Source organism: Psammomys obesus, unplaced genomic scaffold (assembly GCF_907164565.1).
Source record: "Psammomys obesus unplaced genomic scaffold, mPsaObe1.curated_primary_1811, whole genome shotgun sequence".
Taxonomy (NCBI): Eukaryota; Metazoa; Chordata; class Mammalia; order Rodentia; family Muridae; genus Psammomys; species Psammomys obesus.
The window spans coordinates 10,509-27,125 of record NW_026591087.1 but is presented as its reverse complement, the minus strand read 5'-3'; the positions used below and the strand labels follow the sequence as shown (position 1 = coordinate 27,125).

The 16,617-nt window shown below is 51.1% G+C and overlaps 2 protein-coding genes across 9 annotated transcripts; both read right to left on the bottom strand.

Moving 5' to 3' along the window:
• Window positions 1-1,091: 1,091 nt before the first annotated feature.
• Window positions 1,092-7,728, bottom strand: LOC129679092 (apolipoprotein L3-like). Of its 3 annotated transcripts, XM_055610015.1 has the most exons (6): window positions 7,647-7,728; window positions 7,200-7,390; window positions 5,238-5,337; window positions 4,621-4,744; window positions 4,104-4,208; window positions 1,092-2,760 (listed from the first exon to the last, which is right to left on the bottom strand). In XM_055610015.1, exons 3-6 carry the CDS (start codon window positions 5,248-5,250, stop codon window positions 1,896-1,898), a joined length of 1,107 nt encoding a protein of 368 aa, XP_055465990.1. In that variant the 5' UTR covers window positions 5,251-5,337; window positions 7,200-7,390; window positions 7,647-7,728; the 3' UTR covers window positions 1,092-1,895. The 3 variants fall into 3 exon arrangements, with proteins under 3 accessions (XP_055465990.1, XP_055465989.1, XP_055465991.1); XM_055610014.1 differs by lacking the exon at window positions 7,200-7,390; XM_055610016.1 differs by lacking the exons at window positions 5,238-5,337; window positions 7,200-7,390; window positions 7,647-7,728 and having other exon boundaries at window positions 4,104-4,227; window positions 4,621-4,683.
• Window positions 7,729-9,936: 2,208 nt separating this feature from the next.
• On the bottom strand, window positions 9,937-15,682 carry LOC129679093 (apolipoprotein L3-like). Of its 6 annotated transcripts, none has more exons than XM_055610022.1 (5): window positions 15,607-15,682; window positions 14,751-14,882; window positions 12,282-13,108; window positions 11,760-11,886; window positions 9,937-11,269 (listed from the first exon to the last, which is right to left on the bottom strand). In XM_055610022.1, the coding sequence occupies exons 4-5, from the start codon at window positions 11,840-11,842 to the stop codon at window positions 10,408-10,410; spliced, it is 945 nt and encodes a 314-aa protein (XP_055465997.1). In that variant the 5' UTR covers window positions 11,843-11,886; window positions 12,282-13,108; window positions 14,751-14,882; window positions 15,607-15,682; the 3' UTR covers window positions 9,937-10,407. The 6 variants fall into 6 exon arrangements, with proteins under 6 accessions (XP_055465997.1, XP_055465996.1, XP_055465995.1 ...); XM_055610021.1 differs by having other exon boundaries at window positions 12,287-13,108; XM_055610020.1 differs by having other exon boundaries at window positions 11,760-12,565; window positions 13,022-13,108.
• Between the last annotated feature and the right edge of the window lie 935 nt (window positions 15,683-16,617).

Sequence of the window (16,617 nt, the reverse complement as noted above, 5' to 3'; positions counted from 1 at the left end):
CACCCCGTCCTTCTCTCCTGTCCCTCTACTCACCTCTGAGCTCCTCTTTGGCTTTTCCCCATAGCCTTTTCCCTTGTTGACAGCATTTAAAAAACTTGAGACACCGTATGACATCACATGAACTAAAATGTATCTGTTTTGAAAATATTCTATTGCCTACTAGAAAACTTTCATCACCCATAAAGCAATGCTGTATCTATGAGAAGCCACACGGGCAGTCCCAATTCTTCCCCAACACCCATTGCCTGTATCCTCGTCTTGGTAAGGGAAGGGGTGCTCCCAGGTGGGCAGAGCTATGGAGGTGTGGTGGGCCTGGACTGGAAGACTGGAGGGAGCTATGTGGGTACTGGGTACTGGTCATTCACTTGATGGGCCATGGTGTAGAGGTTTGCAGGGCATGCAAGCCTTGAAGAATTCAATCACAAAGGCAAAGGGTCTTCAAGTCGTCTATATTCCCTAGGTCCAGATGGCTAGAGTGTGAGAATAGTTCAGGGGTCAAGGTCAAGGGTGGGGTGGAGTCTGGCGATAGCGCTTGGGTTAGTTAAGGTACAGATGCTGAGCAGCTGGCAAGGGGTTCACCAATGTTCGCACCTGGGTTCAACAGTAGAGAGGACTCAGTGAACCTGGGCCCTGAGGTGGAAGTTGCTAGGCAGCTCACGATGTAGGCCACTGTGTCCCTGCTCCGCACCACAGGGAGATGCTCACTCTCTGTCAAGCGCTCCCTCAGCCACACACTGCAAAGGAAGGACAGAGGGGCTGTGGGACAGAAGGATGGTTCTCTAAGGAACAAGACCTAGAGACTCCACGAGTCACCTCTCAGCGTCCATTGCTCAGACCTTGGGAAGAAGTCTGCCTGAGCTGCCACACTGGAGAGGACATCTGGCACTGTACTGTAGCCTCGGGGTGCCTCCTCAGTCAGAAGGGGAGGGTGACAGAAAAGAATGAAAATGGCTTATGTTCAATTTTTAAATACTCTTGTAAAATCACAATAAAGAAAACAGCTTTTAAAAGAGGAGATGCTGAAATCAGGAGGCAATTATCAACCTTCTATAGTCAGAAGACACATGACATCCAGAAGACACATGACATCATTTGTAGAAAACACAGAAATCATGACCAGGTCAGTGGTCACAAATTTATTTTTCAAAAATTATGGACCAAGTGTAGCCCTTCATGTTCATCTCATAAGATCTCATCCAGGTATATAATATTTTAAACATCACTAGGAATTAAACATTGTGATTTTTCCAAGAATCTGGTAGCAGAGAGCAGAACTCAGCAGCCATATCCTGTCACCTCTCTTTCTGTCAGCACCCATGGCTAGCATGTAGGACCAAGAATGTGAGATTACTAGGCAGCTGGTGTTCCCAGCATCCTCTCTTTTCTAGACTTTGAGCATTTCACTGAAAGCACCCATGTGACTCAAAAAAGGGAATGATGTTCTCCACTGGAGTCTGATTGCAGGGTTTAGAAATAGAAAAATACACCTTAGGCAGAGGTAGGAGGAAGAGAAGGTCACTATGCCACCAATCAAAAGTCGGCGGGAAGATTGGCAGCTCGGTGGACATCGGGGATGGCGAGCCTCAGCTCAGAGCTGTCTGGTGGATACAACTCAGGAGCAGCCATGCTGTGGCTTAGTCAGGACTTGGATTGCTCTCCAGCTTGGGGGATTGGCCGGGATGCCGGGAGGTTGTTGGATCTAAGAGTTGGAGTCCAGTGGGAGGTCATGAGAGTGTCCCATATGATTTCTGGGTTCCTGTGTCTTATGTGGTCTCTCTCTCTCTAGCAGGTACCACTGTGTAAAAGGGATACAGTCAGGGGGCTCTCACACGGCCATGGCTCTGTCCACCACACCCCCCTGTCCTGTCCTCTGAGCTGCACTGAAGAGGGAGAGATCACTGAGTCAGGCTTTCAAGGATTCGGTTGAGCTCCTGCAACTTCCCCTCTAGGTCCTGAGCCTGCTGCCGCAACTCTGCAGCAGACTCTGCCTTTGCGCCCTCATGCAAATGCTTTGAGTCTTTCACAAGGCTGACCACATCCATCAGGAGGAAGAGACCTGCGGTGGCTGCACCCATGATCCGGGCTCCTTTGGTCATGGCCAGAGCGGTGCCTCCAAAGGCTTTCTGCACCTGTTTAGTGCTTCGGGCTGATATCTTGCCTGTGGTCATGAGCCGCTTGGCATTAGTTACCAGGCGAGGGTTGGCTTTGGCCAGCCGAATGGCATCAACGTTCTTCTTGATGGCTTGCAGGTTCTTGAAGGAATTCTTGGATACGGAAACAAGTCTTGGGGCTTTGAGATCCAAAACTTCTTTAATGCCGTTTATTGTGTCTTTGTTGGTTGGCACCAGGTTGCTGGCTTCAGCTTCAGCGGACGCCATGTTTACCTTTTCCACGATGCTGGTGGAGACGCTAGTCACAGCCGCCGCCGCCCCCAGCCCTATCCCCGTGGCCGAAAGCGCCAGGCTGACTCCCGCTGTCACAGGTGCCAGAGCCAGACCAAGGATTGTCAGGACTCCAGACACAGCACCGGTGGAGCTGGCCACCACCTGGGAGATGGTGCAGTCCCTGTGCACCTTGTCAACCTTGTCCGCCAGGGCATGGAGCTTCCTGATGCGCTCCTCCAGGTCCAGCTTCACCACAGGGTAATCACGCAGGAACCTTTCCTTGTGCCACAGGGCATTCTGGAGCTCCTCTTCACCTTCTGCACCAGCATCCTCAATCATCTCACCAAGGGCTTCACTCAAGGCATCTCCCTCTGCCCTGTTAACAGGAGAGACCAACTGAGTGAGGGAGACAGCTTGTAAAGTAAGATCTGTCCTGGCAGGCTTGACACACGACAACATCCTTTAGTGCTAAGGACACAAGGAGTTCATCACCAACCATATGTGTCCTCTTCGTTTTTATTTTATGTGTTCTCCTCCACGTGTGTCTGTGTACCACGCGCTCTCCTGGTGCCAGTGGAGGGCAGAGGAAGACAGCGGGTCCCTAGAACTGGAGTTCCAGTTGTGAGCCATCGTGAGGGTGCTGGGAACTGGACTTCAGTCCTCTGGAAGAGCAGCCCATCCCCTTCATCCCTGAGCCACCTCTCTAGTCCTCCCGCACACCCCTTTATTGCTAGACATTTAACAGAGAAGCCCTCCCCTCCGGATCAGTGTCATCACTATTGAACGTCTCCCTAGGAACTCTAAAGGAAGACAGAGAAGTGGGGTCAGAGAGAAAATATAACCCTTCCATTTAGGGAACGGTAGTGTTTGCTGTCACTTCCCCCAAGAACAGCTTCACTTTGGCCTTAGTGGGCTAGGACATGACCTGGCCACCTACAGTGTCCTTCTGGTCGGGAGTGTCCATGTTTGCTTGAGGCCATGGGCTGCCAAACTCTGTGATTAGCACATCCAAGAAAGAAGCCCTAAATAGGACATTTAGAAGCACTATAGAGGACATTTTGCATTGCAGCGGTATGTACATCTGAGCTGGTGGGGCCACTCACAGCTAAGATCTGTCCACTCAGGGTTAGGATGTGGCTAAGCTGGTGAAGTGTTGCCATGGAAACAGGAGGGGCTGAGTCCAGTCTTCCAGAGTCCACATAGGAAAGCCTGGTGCTGGACACGGGCCTGTAATCCCTGTTTGGAGATGCAGAATCACAAGGCTCCCGCTGCGCTCTGGTCAGCCAGTCTAGTCAAATTGGCAAGTTCCAGATAACTCAAGGTGACTGATTATTTTTTAAAGGGGCTGGAGAGATGGCTCGTTCATTCAGAATGTATAGTTCTCTCTCAGAAAAAGGGAGTTCAGTTCCCAGGACCCCACACTTGGTGTAGGGGGTCCGATGTTCTATTTTTGGCCTGCAAGGATTATACAATGAATTAGGGACCTCACTCAATTTTAATTTTAATAGTCCACCTCTGAATACAGTCACCAGGGTTAGGGCTTTTACACACGAGTGCAGGGGCACAGCTCAGTCCCTACTTCATGTGACATGTGCTCAGAAACGCTTTTAACCAGCTTGTTCCCGATCCATTCACACTCTTAGGGCACGCTCCTGTAACCATGTTCCCCTTCGTCCCCGGCTAGAGAGAAAAGGCTTCTTTGAATCTGTGGCTGAGTACCTCTTTTTCTTGTCCTTCAGGTCATTTTGGAGATCGTCTTCATCTTCCACATCAGTGTCCACCATGATCCCACCAAGAGCTTCACGTAAGGAAGCTTCCTCTTCCCTGTAACAGGAGAGGACCCCTGAATGAGAAGAACAGCTTGTGAAATCAGCTCCATGTGCAAAAACTACACATACACACACACACACACACACACACACACACACAAGCTAGCTATTGATGAACAGCTTCTGTGTGCTGGCGGCCTACTGTGTGCTGGCAGCCTACTGTGTGCTGGCCATGTGCTGAGCCCTCCACTTGCATATCTCATTTTCTCTCCTAAGGAACAGCAATGGAAGGAACAATCTTGTCCCCTGAGGCGGCTGCTGCCCTCCCCGCCCCAACCAGAGGCTGTTCCCTGATAGGAAATAGCGTGGAGGAAATATTTGCTGAGAAGGGATAGTCGGAATCCCTGTCTGGGAAAAGCCAACCAGGCCAGGGCTCTGGCATTGCTGGCGTCCCCCAGGGAGCTGACCTGGACAAATCAAGTCCCGCCACAAACTGTTTCCAGGCTTCGTCTCCCGTCAGCAGGAGCTGCAGGTCCTCTGTGCTCATGTCCAGGAGGTACTCAGCCACTGTGGCAACAAAGCCTTTTCTCTCTGTAGGTAGGGAGGAAAAAAAACACGGTTAGTCTCTATAGATGGGGAGGAAAGAGAACACGGTTAGAGGGGCCTGCATAAGAGCTTGAACAGTATCAGGAAGAAGCTGTTTACATATGTGTCTGAGCACTGCCACGTGAGGTATTTTAATGGTGTCACTATTGGTAGTCCTTCCCTGTCCTCACCCTTCTCTCTCCTGCCTCTGCCTCCTATTTCCCTTCTTCCTCTTTCTCTCCCTTCCTGTCTCTGTCCCTCTCTCCTTTCCTCCCTCACTATCCATCGCTCCTGGCTTCCATTTTCCAAGCTGGGTATTGAGGAGATGACTCCTGAGAATCATAGGAGTTAGGAAGGGGAGACAGTTTGACCCAGAACTGGGAAACTCCATGCTCCCCTTGGGGTTCTCCTTCTGTATCTTTGACTCCTCAGCAGGCTGTCAGCATGAGGCTCTGCCAGTCACAGGCCATGGGGAGGAGTGGAGAACAAGACTGATTACCTGAGGTGTCCATGACAGCTGCTGGGTCTTGGTGTCAGTCAGCAGACTTGAAAGGGTTCCTTACAGCTCACCAGGTGTCCAGGCTACAGGAAAAAACAACCTGTGGGATAGAATGGGGACAGCTGTTCTGACCAGGGATCAGGTGACCCACAGTTCTTTCAACGGTGGCTTCCCAGGACCAAAAGAGCTTGACACATAGTTCTGCTTTCCTGGGCTGTGTCACTGCTATTTAGAGAAGTCCATCCGTGGCTCCAGCCCTGCTGCCCTCTTCCAAGCCAAGGTGAAGGATGCCTGTCCTTTGGGGACACTGGAGAAGGGGTCAGATGAGGACACAGCTGTGGGGGAACAACAGACTCTGTGCACAGAAAGAGAGGATGTTCTGGTAGCTAGCTGAGGGTAGGAACCATGTTTGTATTAATGGTAATATCTTCTACTTACTGTCTTAGTCACTGTTTTACTCCTAAGAAGAGACACCATGGCCAAGGCAAGTCTTATAAAAGAAAGCATTTAATTGAGGTTTGCTTACAGAGTCACAGATTTAGTCTATTTATCATTATGGTGAGGCCACACCCTAATGACCAAGCATCAAATGTAATTAACCATTCCTGTACAAGCCACAACACTTACTTTCCATGATGCTCTGTGCTCCCTACTCATACATAACAACGTCAATATGCATGCTTTAATAGGTTTGGACTCAGCTGACTCCATGTCAAGGAGGAGGGACTGTTGCATATTTACCTAATGTGTGTGACTTTTCAGTGTTGATAGATGAGGTTTTGAACCTGGGGCATTCTAGTCCACATCTCTCCCTCAGATGACTAAGCCCCACTGTCTTAAAGATATACTGGAATTCCCTCCTGTTTCTAAAACATGTGTGCATTGTAGTATGTCTACAGTTCTAAATGGTCCTTCTGTTTCCACAGCACTGCCTTGTGCCAAGTACCAGGTCCTCATCTTAACAAATTCACTGGGGTCCTTAGTGGCTTCCTAGGAACCACACCCTCCTCGCTTCTGTGATATCGTGGTCCCATCAGGCCCTGGGGTCCTGCCTGGTCCCAGCCCTGCGGTGTGCTACCTTTGACTTCTGCTCTTTTCCCTGACTCCTGGACTTTGTGATGTTCCTAATCATTATGTAAATAACAATACAAAGAATGTTCTCATTGCCTGCTAGTGCCTGCAATTGAGATTATTTTTTATGATGTCTGTAGAGGCAGATGCCTGGCTTAAAGGGCATTAACATCTTAGCACAGGCAGTGTGTAGGATGTTCATTCTTTCACCCTCACCAGTCCTCAGTAGTGTGTGTGGAGGTGGGAGACTTCATAAAGAGAGAAACAGAAACTGTACTGAGATTTCCTTGGAGGCTGAGGAAGGAAAAAAAATGGGTTTAAGCCTTGTCAGGAGAAGGCACCAGCTCTTCCTGGGACCTGACTACACTGTGAGTAAATGTACTTGTTGCTATGGTAAAAGCTGAAGATATTGGTGACTCACTCTCAGGACCGGACTCCACCCTTGTAAACTGATAATTCACTGTTCTTGCCCGTACTCTCCCAGTGTACATATAGGCCAGGCTGGCCACAATCTCACTATGCAGCTTAGGGGAAGTATGAACTACCAATCCTAGGCCGGCACCACCTAAGTGTTAGGATTGCCGGTGTGTGATATCCCCTCCCGCGCCTTGCTCAAAGCTTTCCAAACTCACACAAAATCAAAAGGGGAGAGAAAGAGAACATTTCAAAAAACGTAAGAGCCAGTCAGAGTCTGAGACATGGCAGGTGCTCTGAAGTCCCCTTCCCAAAGTGACACCCAGGGTCAGCTTCTCACACCCAGCATCCTTCCTGTCCAATCATGCTAACAGGAACTTGGGGCTTTAGAGGACGAGGGTAAAGTCCTCTCGTCAGTGGAAGGTACAAAAAAAAAAAAAATCACGTAAATAGAAATGCATCTTAAAGCTAACGTACCACTGAGAGAATTTCCATGTCTGGATGATGCCTCCTGATCCAGCTCTGGGCAGGAAATCCCGTTGTAGCCTCTGGGCTGTGAGACGTTGTGGGGTTTTGTGGGACAGTCTAAAGCTGGGTGCTGTAAAATGTCCAGGCAGGGCCCCAGCACTCAAAGTCCAGAAGTCAGACAGCAGAGTGAGCAGAGAAAACTGTGTAGAGGGGTGTGAGTGGTTGCTTAGGGTAGCTGGTTTTAAGGCCAAAGCAGAGGGCAGGGAGAACTGACCATCCGTATTAAGAAGGGTTCTCCAGAGTAACAGAGTGTATAAAGGAGTATCTCTGCATACAGAAAGGGGGTTTATTAGAACGACTCCCAGGCTGCAGTGTAGCTAGTCTAACAGTGGCTGCCTGTGAATGAAAGGTGGGAGACTCCTGCAGCTTTTTAGTCGACAGGGTGTGTTGTCTTACCTGGTCTCCAGTACCTGGTCTCCAGTACGCTCTGGAACCCTGAAGAAAGAGGCTCTAATGCCATTGTTAGTGAGGCAAGGCAAGCAGGCAAAGAGCACAAACACCCTCCTTCCACGTCCTTATATAGGCTTCCAGGGGAAGGTGTGGCCCAGACAAGAGGCCATCCTTCCCTTCTCAAATGATCTGTCTGAAAAGGCATGTCTTTCCTCCTCAAAGATCCGGATTAGAAGTGGGTCTTCCACCTCAAATTAAGCAAAAACCCTTCACGATGTGCCTCACCCACCAGAGTCCACTAGCTTCAGGGGGTGCTCTGCCACCCAGAGACAGAAACTGTTAAGAAATCAACACTTTTGGAAGCCTGTGTGACAAAGGGTGAAACAACACACAGCGTGGCCAAGCTGAGTGTGAATGGGAGCTGTGTGCGTGTCTGTGCATACGTGCGCTGTGTTCGGATGCTGTTTGAATTAGTTCAGGGGAATTTTAAATTATTTTTACTACCTATACTCCAAGTCCCCAATGGTTCTGGGATTCAGGATGAGTGGCCTGGCCTCTTCACTATGAAAGTCTCCACGATCAGAGACAAGCTCAGGCTTCCTGGGACCTGCTTTCCCTTGGCCTCTGTGGCAAGTATGTGGTGGCCATCTGGCTACTTTTTTGGTGAGCAGTGGCTTTCTAGGGATGAACAGAGCAGCCAATCCTAACTTTATTTACCAGATGAAAAAGAGAAATTGTGAGAAATTAGAGTGCACAATGCCACACTGCTCTGATTCTGACTTTATAGGGAAGATGCTATTCTTAATAATTCCATGGCTTATTATTATTCTTTGGTTATATAGACACATAGGTTGCCCCTACCTGGACTCTGCCCTTTGTTCTTTTAAAGACAGCATGGCCCTGTTTACAGGACTGTGCACTTTGTCCTCATGTCCCCACACTGGCACTCTGGCCCACCCAGACACAGAGAACACTGTCTGTCTCCCTTCTTCTGCCCCACAGACTGAAGAAGGGCTGGCTAAGGCCAGGACTGCAGGCCTGAAACCCACCTACTTTGCTTCTTCTAGTATTTGGAATAGGATGCTTGGCTGGGCCTCAGTTTCCCCTGTGGACGCTCAGTGAGAATCTCGGCCCAATCTCTGGGATCCTGGTGTCTCACAAGTCCACACAGCCCACCATCAGTTCATGCAGCAACACCTTGGGGCCCACTCCAGGGTGGTCATGACACAAGGGAGGGTGCACTAACCTTGACTCAGCCTTCAGTGGCTGGTAAAAATGACCATTTCCAGAAGGAATTGGAAACAAAATCTTGTAAGAGGCTAATTAGCTGATTAAGCCTTCAGTGACTGCGGGCAGGTTACAGATCCAGAGCCTGATTACATTGGTCTCTGACTATCTTTAGTGCCCTGTGTAGCTTTTCCTTGCCACCTCTGTGTTGGCCTTAAGATCGGTGATTAATACATAAAAACCTTTTGGGATGTACTAACTTAGCAGAACCCTAGATTCACCAACCCACAAGCTAAGAAGGTCATCAGACAGCAGCTAAGGCCTGTAACAGATTCCTTTGCTTCCCCGTGACTATCTCTCTGAGGTTTTCACAAACGAATTGGTTAAGTGTGTTGATTTCTGACTTTCTTTGTTTTCTTTTTCTTTCTTTAAAAAAAAAATTATTTATTTATTATGTATACGGTGGTCTGTCTGCACATACACCAGAGGAGGGCACCAGATCCCATTATTGATGGTTGTGAGTCATCATGTGGTTGCTGGGATTTGAACTCAGGATCGTTGGAAGAGCAGCCCATGCTCTTACCCTCTGAGCCCACCTTTGTTTTCTTACTATAAAAGCTTCAGGAAATCGTTACCGTGTGGGAAGATGGACTTTGGGGTAAACTATTCCTGGGCCGTGGTCACTCGTGTTTGTCTCCAGAATAGACCCTGTTTTCTGCCCTTTGAGGTGAGAGTTGTCCTTTTTTGCTGACAATGGTAATGGGCAGTGAGGGTTCAGGCACACTGTGCACCCTGGCTCCAGAGTCTACGGACAAAACACAGAAGGGAAAGATGGAAGGGAAGGCGTGCCCCACACGTGGGCTGCCTGAGGGGGCTTTGACATGGTGCCCCAGAGCTTCTGTAGGAGGGGACAGAACTGCCTTGATGCTCTTGGAAAGAAGGACTTCAGAAGCCTGTGTGCCTGGCCCCTGGCTGGCTGCCCCTGCAGTTACAGACAAGGCTGAGGGTCAGGAGGACCCCTGACTCCAGGTTCTCAGGTCCCAGGACAAAGGATTGAGTCAGACACATGTTGAGGCAGTAACAACAGAAGCAGTTTATTTAGGGGATGGAGACATGCCTGAGAATGGGGTGGTCTGGTGAGCTGGGGGAAAGCACGGGCTCTAGTGCAGGGCCAGTGGCTTATTTAGCGAACACACAGCTTCCGCTGGGTTTGCGTTTAATGGAGTCTCCTGTCTCCTGCTTTGTTGTTTCCAGCTGCTCTGATGGGGAGGGCTTTCCAGTCTTTCTTTTCCCTGGCTTCCCCATGTTTAGTCCAGAGGCCCCTCTTCCCAGTCCCTCATCAGCACGTCCTCTGGTACCTCATCTCAGGCTCCAGTGGGTCTCATCTGTATATAGCAATACACAGAAACCCGGACGCTTTGACCCACGGGCCCGAGTGCACCCTCGTTCTCTCTCTAACACTGCCTCCACTGTCCCCACCTCTATCCATGTCCTCTCCCCTGACCTCAGCACGTCGTGGGGCTGGCTGACTGGAGCCTGGTCAGAGCGTCCTGGAGAATGTGATGAGCTCCTCCAGCTTCTCCTCCATCTCTCGAGCCAGCTTCCGCAGTGCTTCAGCCGACTCTGACCGGGCCCCTTCATACAAATGCGACGCCCCGTTCACAAGGCTGTCAACTCCTCTCAGGAGGGAGACACCTGCGGAGGTGGCATTGCAGATCCTGGCTTCCCTGCTCATCGCCAGGGGGGTTCCTTTCATGGTGGTCTGCACCTTTCTCGCCTGTTGGGCAGGGAGGTTTCCGGTGGTGGTAAAGATCCTGGCCTCTTCTTCTAAGCGAGGGTTGGCTCTAACCAGCCTGAGGGCATCCATGTGCTGCTCAAGGGCTTCCAGGTCTCTGGTGATATCTCTGGTAGCCCGAGTGACCCTGCTGGCAATCCTACCCATGGTGGTTCCTGCCTCCAGGACCTCCATGCTGGTTGAAGCATGGTGATGGGCTTCAGCTTCATCCGAACGCCTGCTTGCATCCTCCATGATTGACTTAGCAACATCAGCGACAGTCGCTGCCACCCCCAGCCCCAACCCAGTTGCTGAGACCATAAGACTGCCTTCTGCTGTCACCGGTGCCAGAAACAGACCCAGGAGGCCCAGGATGTCGGAGGCCGTGCTGAAGGAGTCAGCCACCACGTTGGAGATGGCGCAGCCCCTGTGCAGCTCCTCAGCGTGGTCGGCCAGGGTGTAGAGCTGTGTGAGCTGCTCCTCCACCTCCGCTTTCAAGCGAGGAAATGCTTTCAGAAACTTCTTCCTGCCCTTCAGGCCTTTCTGAGCTCTGTCTCTGTCTCTGTCTGCGATGGCCAGGAGTGCTGTGAGCTCCCTCAGCACCTCGTGCAGGGCGGCTGCCCTCTCCCTGGAGGAGCAGAGGTCAACAGCATGAGAGGGATGGCTTGGGGCTGTGTAAAATAGGCTGTAGTAGACCCCTCCTACAGTGATCCGTCCTATAACAACCCAATCAGGATTCTAGAGCTGTGTGGAAGTTCGCCTTTGGTGGGGGAGCTTAGATAGCTCAGAGATGTTTTGTGGTCTTCTGTAGGGGTGAGCCACCTTAAGGGCCGGGGAGTTAGGAAAGCCCTTGCCAGGGACACCTGTAAACCTGAGTCCCATCCCTCAAACCCAAGTCACAAAAGCTGTGCCCAGGAGCACATTTCTGCAATCTCAGTGCAGGGTTGGGGAGAGTCAGCTGGATCCTTTGGACCCAATGTGTTAGAACACTTTCCAAGGGCTGTTGAGGAATGCCCTCTGCTCCATCTCCTGGGACTGTTGGGAGTGGGTGTGTCTGCCCAGAGAGAACCAGTCATGCAGGGGGTGGGGGCAGTGATGGGGCCTCCTACAGCAGTGACCTGGGCAAGTTGGTCTCAGATACAAAAGCTTCCCATGCTCCATCATCAGCCAGCAGGTGATGCAGGTCTCGTCTGCCTGCCATGTCCTGGGGACACCCAGAGGCTTCACTGATGAAGCATCTGCTCCCTAGGTGGGAAAGAAGAAAAAGAAGTCAGAGACCAGGGCAGAGGAGCTGCCTGTATAAGGTTTTTAGTGTCATGAGCGTTTGTCACATGAAGCTCTGTTGATGGATTCAGCAGCGCCCTGGACTCAGCTGTGTCATTTGGTCCCTATGTAATAGCTGTAAGGCCCAGCTTCCATATTGATTAGATAGAGTCTCTGGCAGTGAAGTAATTACGGTTATTGTTTCAACAATGTAAACATAGATCCCTAACCCACAGTCCTGGTGAAACGACTCATTCTCTCTTTCTTCCTCCCCCTTCTCTCTTTCTTTATACAAAAACTACAGCAGGGGTGCTATAAAGATCCAGGGCGCCTGCTCCCTCTTCACCCCAGGAAGATGGGCCTCATAACCAAGCCACCTCACTTCCATTGTGGACACCGGCTTCCAGAGCTGAGAGAAGACACAGGTTTCTGTTCCGCCGTCATCCTGCTGTACCGTGGGATGGGAGCCGAGCTGACTCAGGCACCATTGCTGAGCAGGGAGCTCAGAGCAAATGGGAAATGAAGACTGAGCACTGGCGAAGGGGGGAGGGTCTCAGTTCCGGTTTACTCATCCCACAAACAGCTGGCACATCAGCCACTGTGGTGCTGGTACCTCCAAGTGTGACGTTCAGCCTCTCTGGTTCTGGCTCTAGCGTATTGGCTCAAGGGGAACATTGGAAAAGGAAACTGAATGGATATCAGGGCGTGTTGAACACAGTAAGGGTGGATACTGATTTTCAAGTTGTATTCACAATGCATGCATCCATGTAGGTTATAGAGCCCGAAATCAAGATTAAAGAAGTATTTCTTCCTCGATAGAAACTTTACGCTCTGTGGACCCAAACGAATTACACAAAAGAGTCTGACTTTGGGAGTTGTGACTGAGCCACATGACTCTACTGACTTCCACATCCTCAGGCTCTCCTGGTCACACCAGAGAGGACAAGGTAAAGGAAAGGCGACCCCTCAAATGCCCCAGATATGCTTGGAGGCGGATCCCTACAGACCCAGGGTCAGGGCATGGGCTTTGGTCCTGGTGGCCTCATCCTCCTGTGGTGTGGAGGCCACAAGGTCTAGGCTGAGGGCAGAAAACAGGCAGGTAGATGGCTACAGCTACCTCCAGAGGCCATGAGAGTGTCTGGATCCTCGGCACCTGTCACAGGACCTTTGAGAGGTTGTCCTTGCAGCTCACCAGATGCTCAGGCTAAAAGGAAGAAGAAACATGGTGTGGGATGGAGTGGGGACCACAGCAGCGAGGGCAGGAGGCCAGGAAGCCCGGTGTTTCCTGGTTTTCTCCAGGGTGGCTGCCAAGAACCCAAGGAACTTAATTCCCAGACATCAGTCTTTCCTCCTGCCCTGTGGGGTCCAAGGGAAGCGTGAGGAACTGAGGATACGGTTGTGAAAAAGATTCAAATCAACACATGAAAATTAGAGGTGGGAAGAGTGTTCTGGCAGCTACCAGGGGCATGGGAGCTGTGTGCAAGTAATGGCTAATATCAGCAGGGGCCTGAGCTCCAGGCTGGAGCTGAGGACTCTGAGAAGAGGAAGAGGGTGTGGAGTCTGCATGCTTGCTCTGTCTCTCTCTGTGACAATGTCTTGCGGTGCCATAGGAAGATCCTGTCAAAACCCAAAGCTAGTGCATGGGCCATACTCTGAGACAGCCCAGCCTTCTGCAGTGAGCTCAGGCATGATCGCTGTTTGTAAACTGCTTCCTTGCAGGTACTTTGCTATAGGCACAGATCACATGGAGCCGCCCTGCAATGGGAAAGAATGGAGTTCCTTCCTTGCATTTTTGGAAAAAAAGTACACATTGTGGGGTCCTTTCTTGGGTCCCTTACTCTATAGACAGGATGATGGAGAGATTGCATGGACACAGCCGGCCCCCACTTCCCGCAGCCCCTCTGGTAGACGCCCTCCCCATGCCTCCCGCTCACAGTCCTGATCTCTGGTGGGTTTTTCTCCAGCCTCTTCCAGCCTTGGATCTCCACGGAGGACCTCCTCCATCACTGAGAGCCGAGCACCGCAGGTTCACTTGATGACAGGAGTGCCCCTGGGGCTTTGGGCTGGAGGACACCAACAGAAACACCTCTCTTCCAGCCTCCTTGAAGAGAGCTGGGAGGTGTCCCTGCCAGGCCACCCAAAGTTTGCCTTCCCTGTTGAGCTGTGGCAGCTGAAGGCGTTTCCAGGAAACCTCTCTGGACAGGCCCGGAGGTGTGCAGATGACCGTCCTTTTCTGCTCTTGGCTACCTGAAGTTGCAGGCTGAGAGCCTCCTTCCCCATCTGTGCACAAGTTCTCTACATTCACCACCTCAGGGGCTGACAGCACAGCCTCTCCTGGTGGCTGCTTGACTTCCCCTCCATAAGCAGGACAGGGGTCAGGACAGCAAGCTCCTCCCTGAGAACCTGTAATTCTTTCCCAGGGTCAGGCTCAGAACCTTGAGCCCTATATAGAGGGTCCCCGCCCCCAGCCTGCCTCAGTCCCTCTCTCCTTATCCCCTCAAGCAGCTTCCAGTTTCCAAGGCCTATGCTGGGCTGTTCCCTTCCTACAAAAGGCCTCCCCCTTCTATCCACGTGAGGTCTCACAGGCTACCTCTTTCTGGCTGGCTTCTGCGTTCCCTCTCAGGTCTGAACAGAGTGCTTTCCTGGGCACTTTTCTCTAGGGTAACAGTATCAGCCACGATTCCTGGAGCAGCCCAGTGCTGGTGCCAGAACCATCTCAGTTGGTCTTGTCCTCCTAGGCCTAAGGCACTTCTGACATGGGCTCAGGGAGACATTTATTGGACATAAAGTCACCAATCTCTGAGGACATAACCTCATTAAAGGTAAGAAAAAGAAAGAGTGCTTACTTTTAAATTTTTTCTTCTTTGTCTTCCCCCTCTCCTTCCTCTTCTCCAAAAACTTTTAGGATGTTCTCAGCTTCTACAGGCACAGACGACTGAAACCACATCCACACACACCTGAAGTCTGCCTGTTGACCTCTTGAATGAAAAAAGGCTCACAGCACGGTTTACGTGATTGTTCGAATTTCCCCTCCTCGACCCACACTGACACCCTTCCCCACCTAATCCACAGCAAACTCTTTCTCTTTCTTTATTCCCTGCCCCCCTGGACTGTACTGAGGTCAGGGGAGTCCCAGAGGAGGAGGACCTGTGACCCACCCTCTTTCCCAGACTCCTCAGCCACACACTCTCCCCACGTCTTCAGTTTCCCCTGGGCATGGCACAGACCTGCTCAGAGACAGTTGGTGGCATAATCTTTGGGCTGCTTATATCTGCAAGCCAACATTTGTCCCCACCTGGTCTTGGCAGCCATAATCCTGGTCCAACTTCAGGATACTCATAAGAACCAGTGGGTCCCGAGCCTCCTGACCTCCTCCACATCCTCTAGTGTCTACATTTTCCCAATTGGTGGACACCCATAACCTCGCTTTCTGTCAGGAGCCTGCTGGCCAGATCGTAGGCATCTGGGCACCTGCAGTGAGCTGCAGACCGCTTGGTCATCCCATCTGGGGGATTACCCATCCTGTCTTGTGTGTAGTGCAGAGGCAGAGAAACAGCCAGACCCCAACCTGGCAGCAAATCCAGTTTTTCTGAATTCTCCTAACTTCCCTGGGTTTATCCCTAGAATGAGGCAATTATCCCTTTCTCTAGAGGTAAAGCTGTGAGGATGAGGAGGCCAAGGAGCTGAAGAGAGTCAACTTACCGAGTTTGAACAGGACACAGATGGCCTTAGCTATGTAGATGCAGTAGGCAGCTGGACCTCTGAGTCACAGGACAAGCAGCCTCTGGCCTGATATACTCAGTGGAGGAAATGGAAAGTGAAACTCTTGCCTCTCAGGCGAACGTGATCCAATCAACACTCTGGAATGAGCACCTGTAGGGTGCCTCCCAGAATCCCACTCCCCTTGCCAACTCAAAAGAGTGACTTCAGCTCAACATTCTTAATTCTGCTTTGGCCAACCCATGTTGGGTGGGGCTTCCATTGGTGGGAAGACTCACCATCACTAACTCACCATCGCTTCCAGCACCCCTGTTCTGCCGAGTCCCCAGCACACCTTATGCCATCCCCACTCCAGGAGAACATCCCTGTCCCAGCTTATTGAGGACCGTGCTGCTGCTGAGCCAGCAGGCAGTGTAGACACCGACCTGTGTGAATTCTTCTGCTCAAAGTTCCTGCTCTGCTTTGAGACACATCATGCATTAATTCCTCTGAGAACCCCCCAGTGTCTTCCACAGCAGACTCCCTGAGCCCCTGATTGGCTCCCTGACCCCTTGAGTAGAGGAGACAAAGCCTCTTGCTGACAGAAGGCTCATGTCTACAAACACAGGCAGCCTGATGGCTGGGGAATAGCTCAGTTTTGCTCTAGGCAGCAGGGGACTTCAGTATGGCTAGACCTCAGTGGCCAAATTCCCTTGCGTCAGGACAGGTTCCACTCCACACGTGTCCTTGGGGCTTGGTGGCCAGCCCTACTGAGCTTTTGAGAAAAGAACAAAAGGGGACATGGAATATTCACATTACTGCTGCCAACACCCTTCAGCTTTTGGGAGAGACAATTTCTCGGACCTGAGGCTTTAGGGACATGCCAAGACTCCAACCAATCCTCAGCATTAGGCGATAGACACTTGTGACCATATTTGTTAGAAGTTTTATGGGGGCTGGGTAGTTCAGCTCTGCGTATGCACACCAAGTGGCTCATAGTCTGCTGTAACTCCA

Coding starts and splice junctions, on each gene's coding strand:
- LOC129679092 (XM_055610015.1), bottom strand. Junction 4,209..4,620: donor GCGGGACTTGATTTGTCCAG/GTCAGCTCCCTG, acceptor CTCCTGTTACAG/GGAAGAGGAAGCTTCCTTAC. Junction 2,761..4,103: donor CTGAAGGACAAGAAAAAGAG/GTACTCAGCCAC, acceptor TCCTGTTAACAG/GGCAGAGGGAGATGCCTTGA.
- LOC129679093 (XM_055610017.1), bottom strand. Junction 11,270..11,759: donor TCTGAGACCAACTTGCCCAG/GTCACTGCTGTA, acceptor CTGCTCCTCCAG/GGAGAGGGCAGCCGCCCTGC.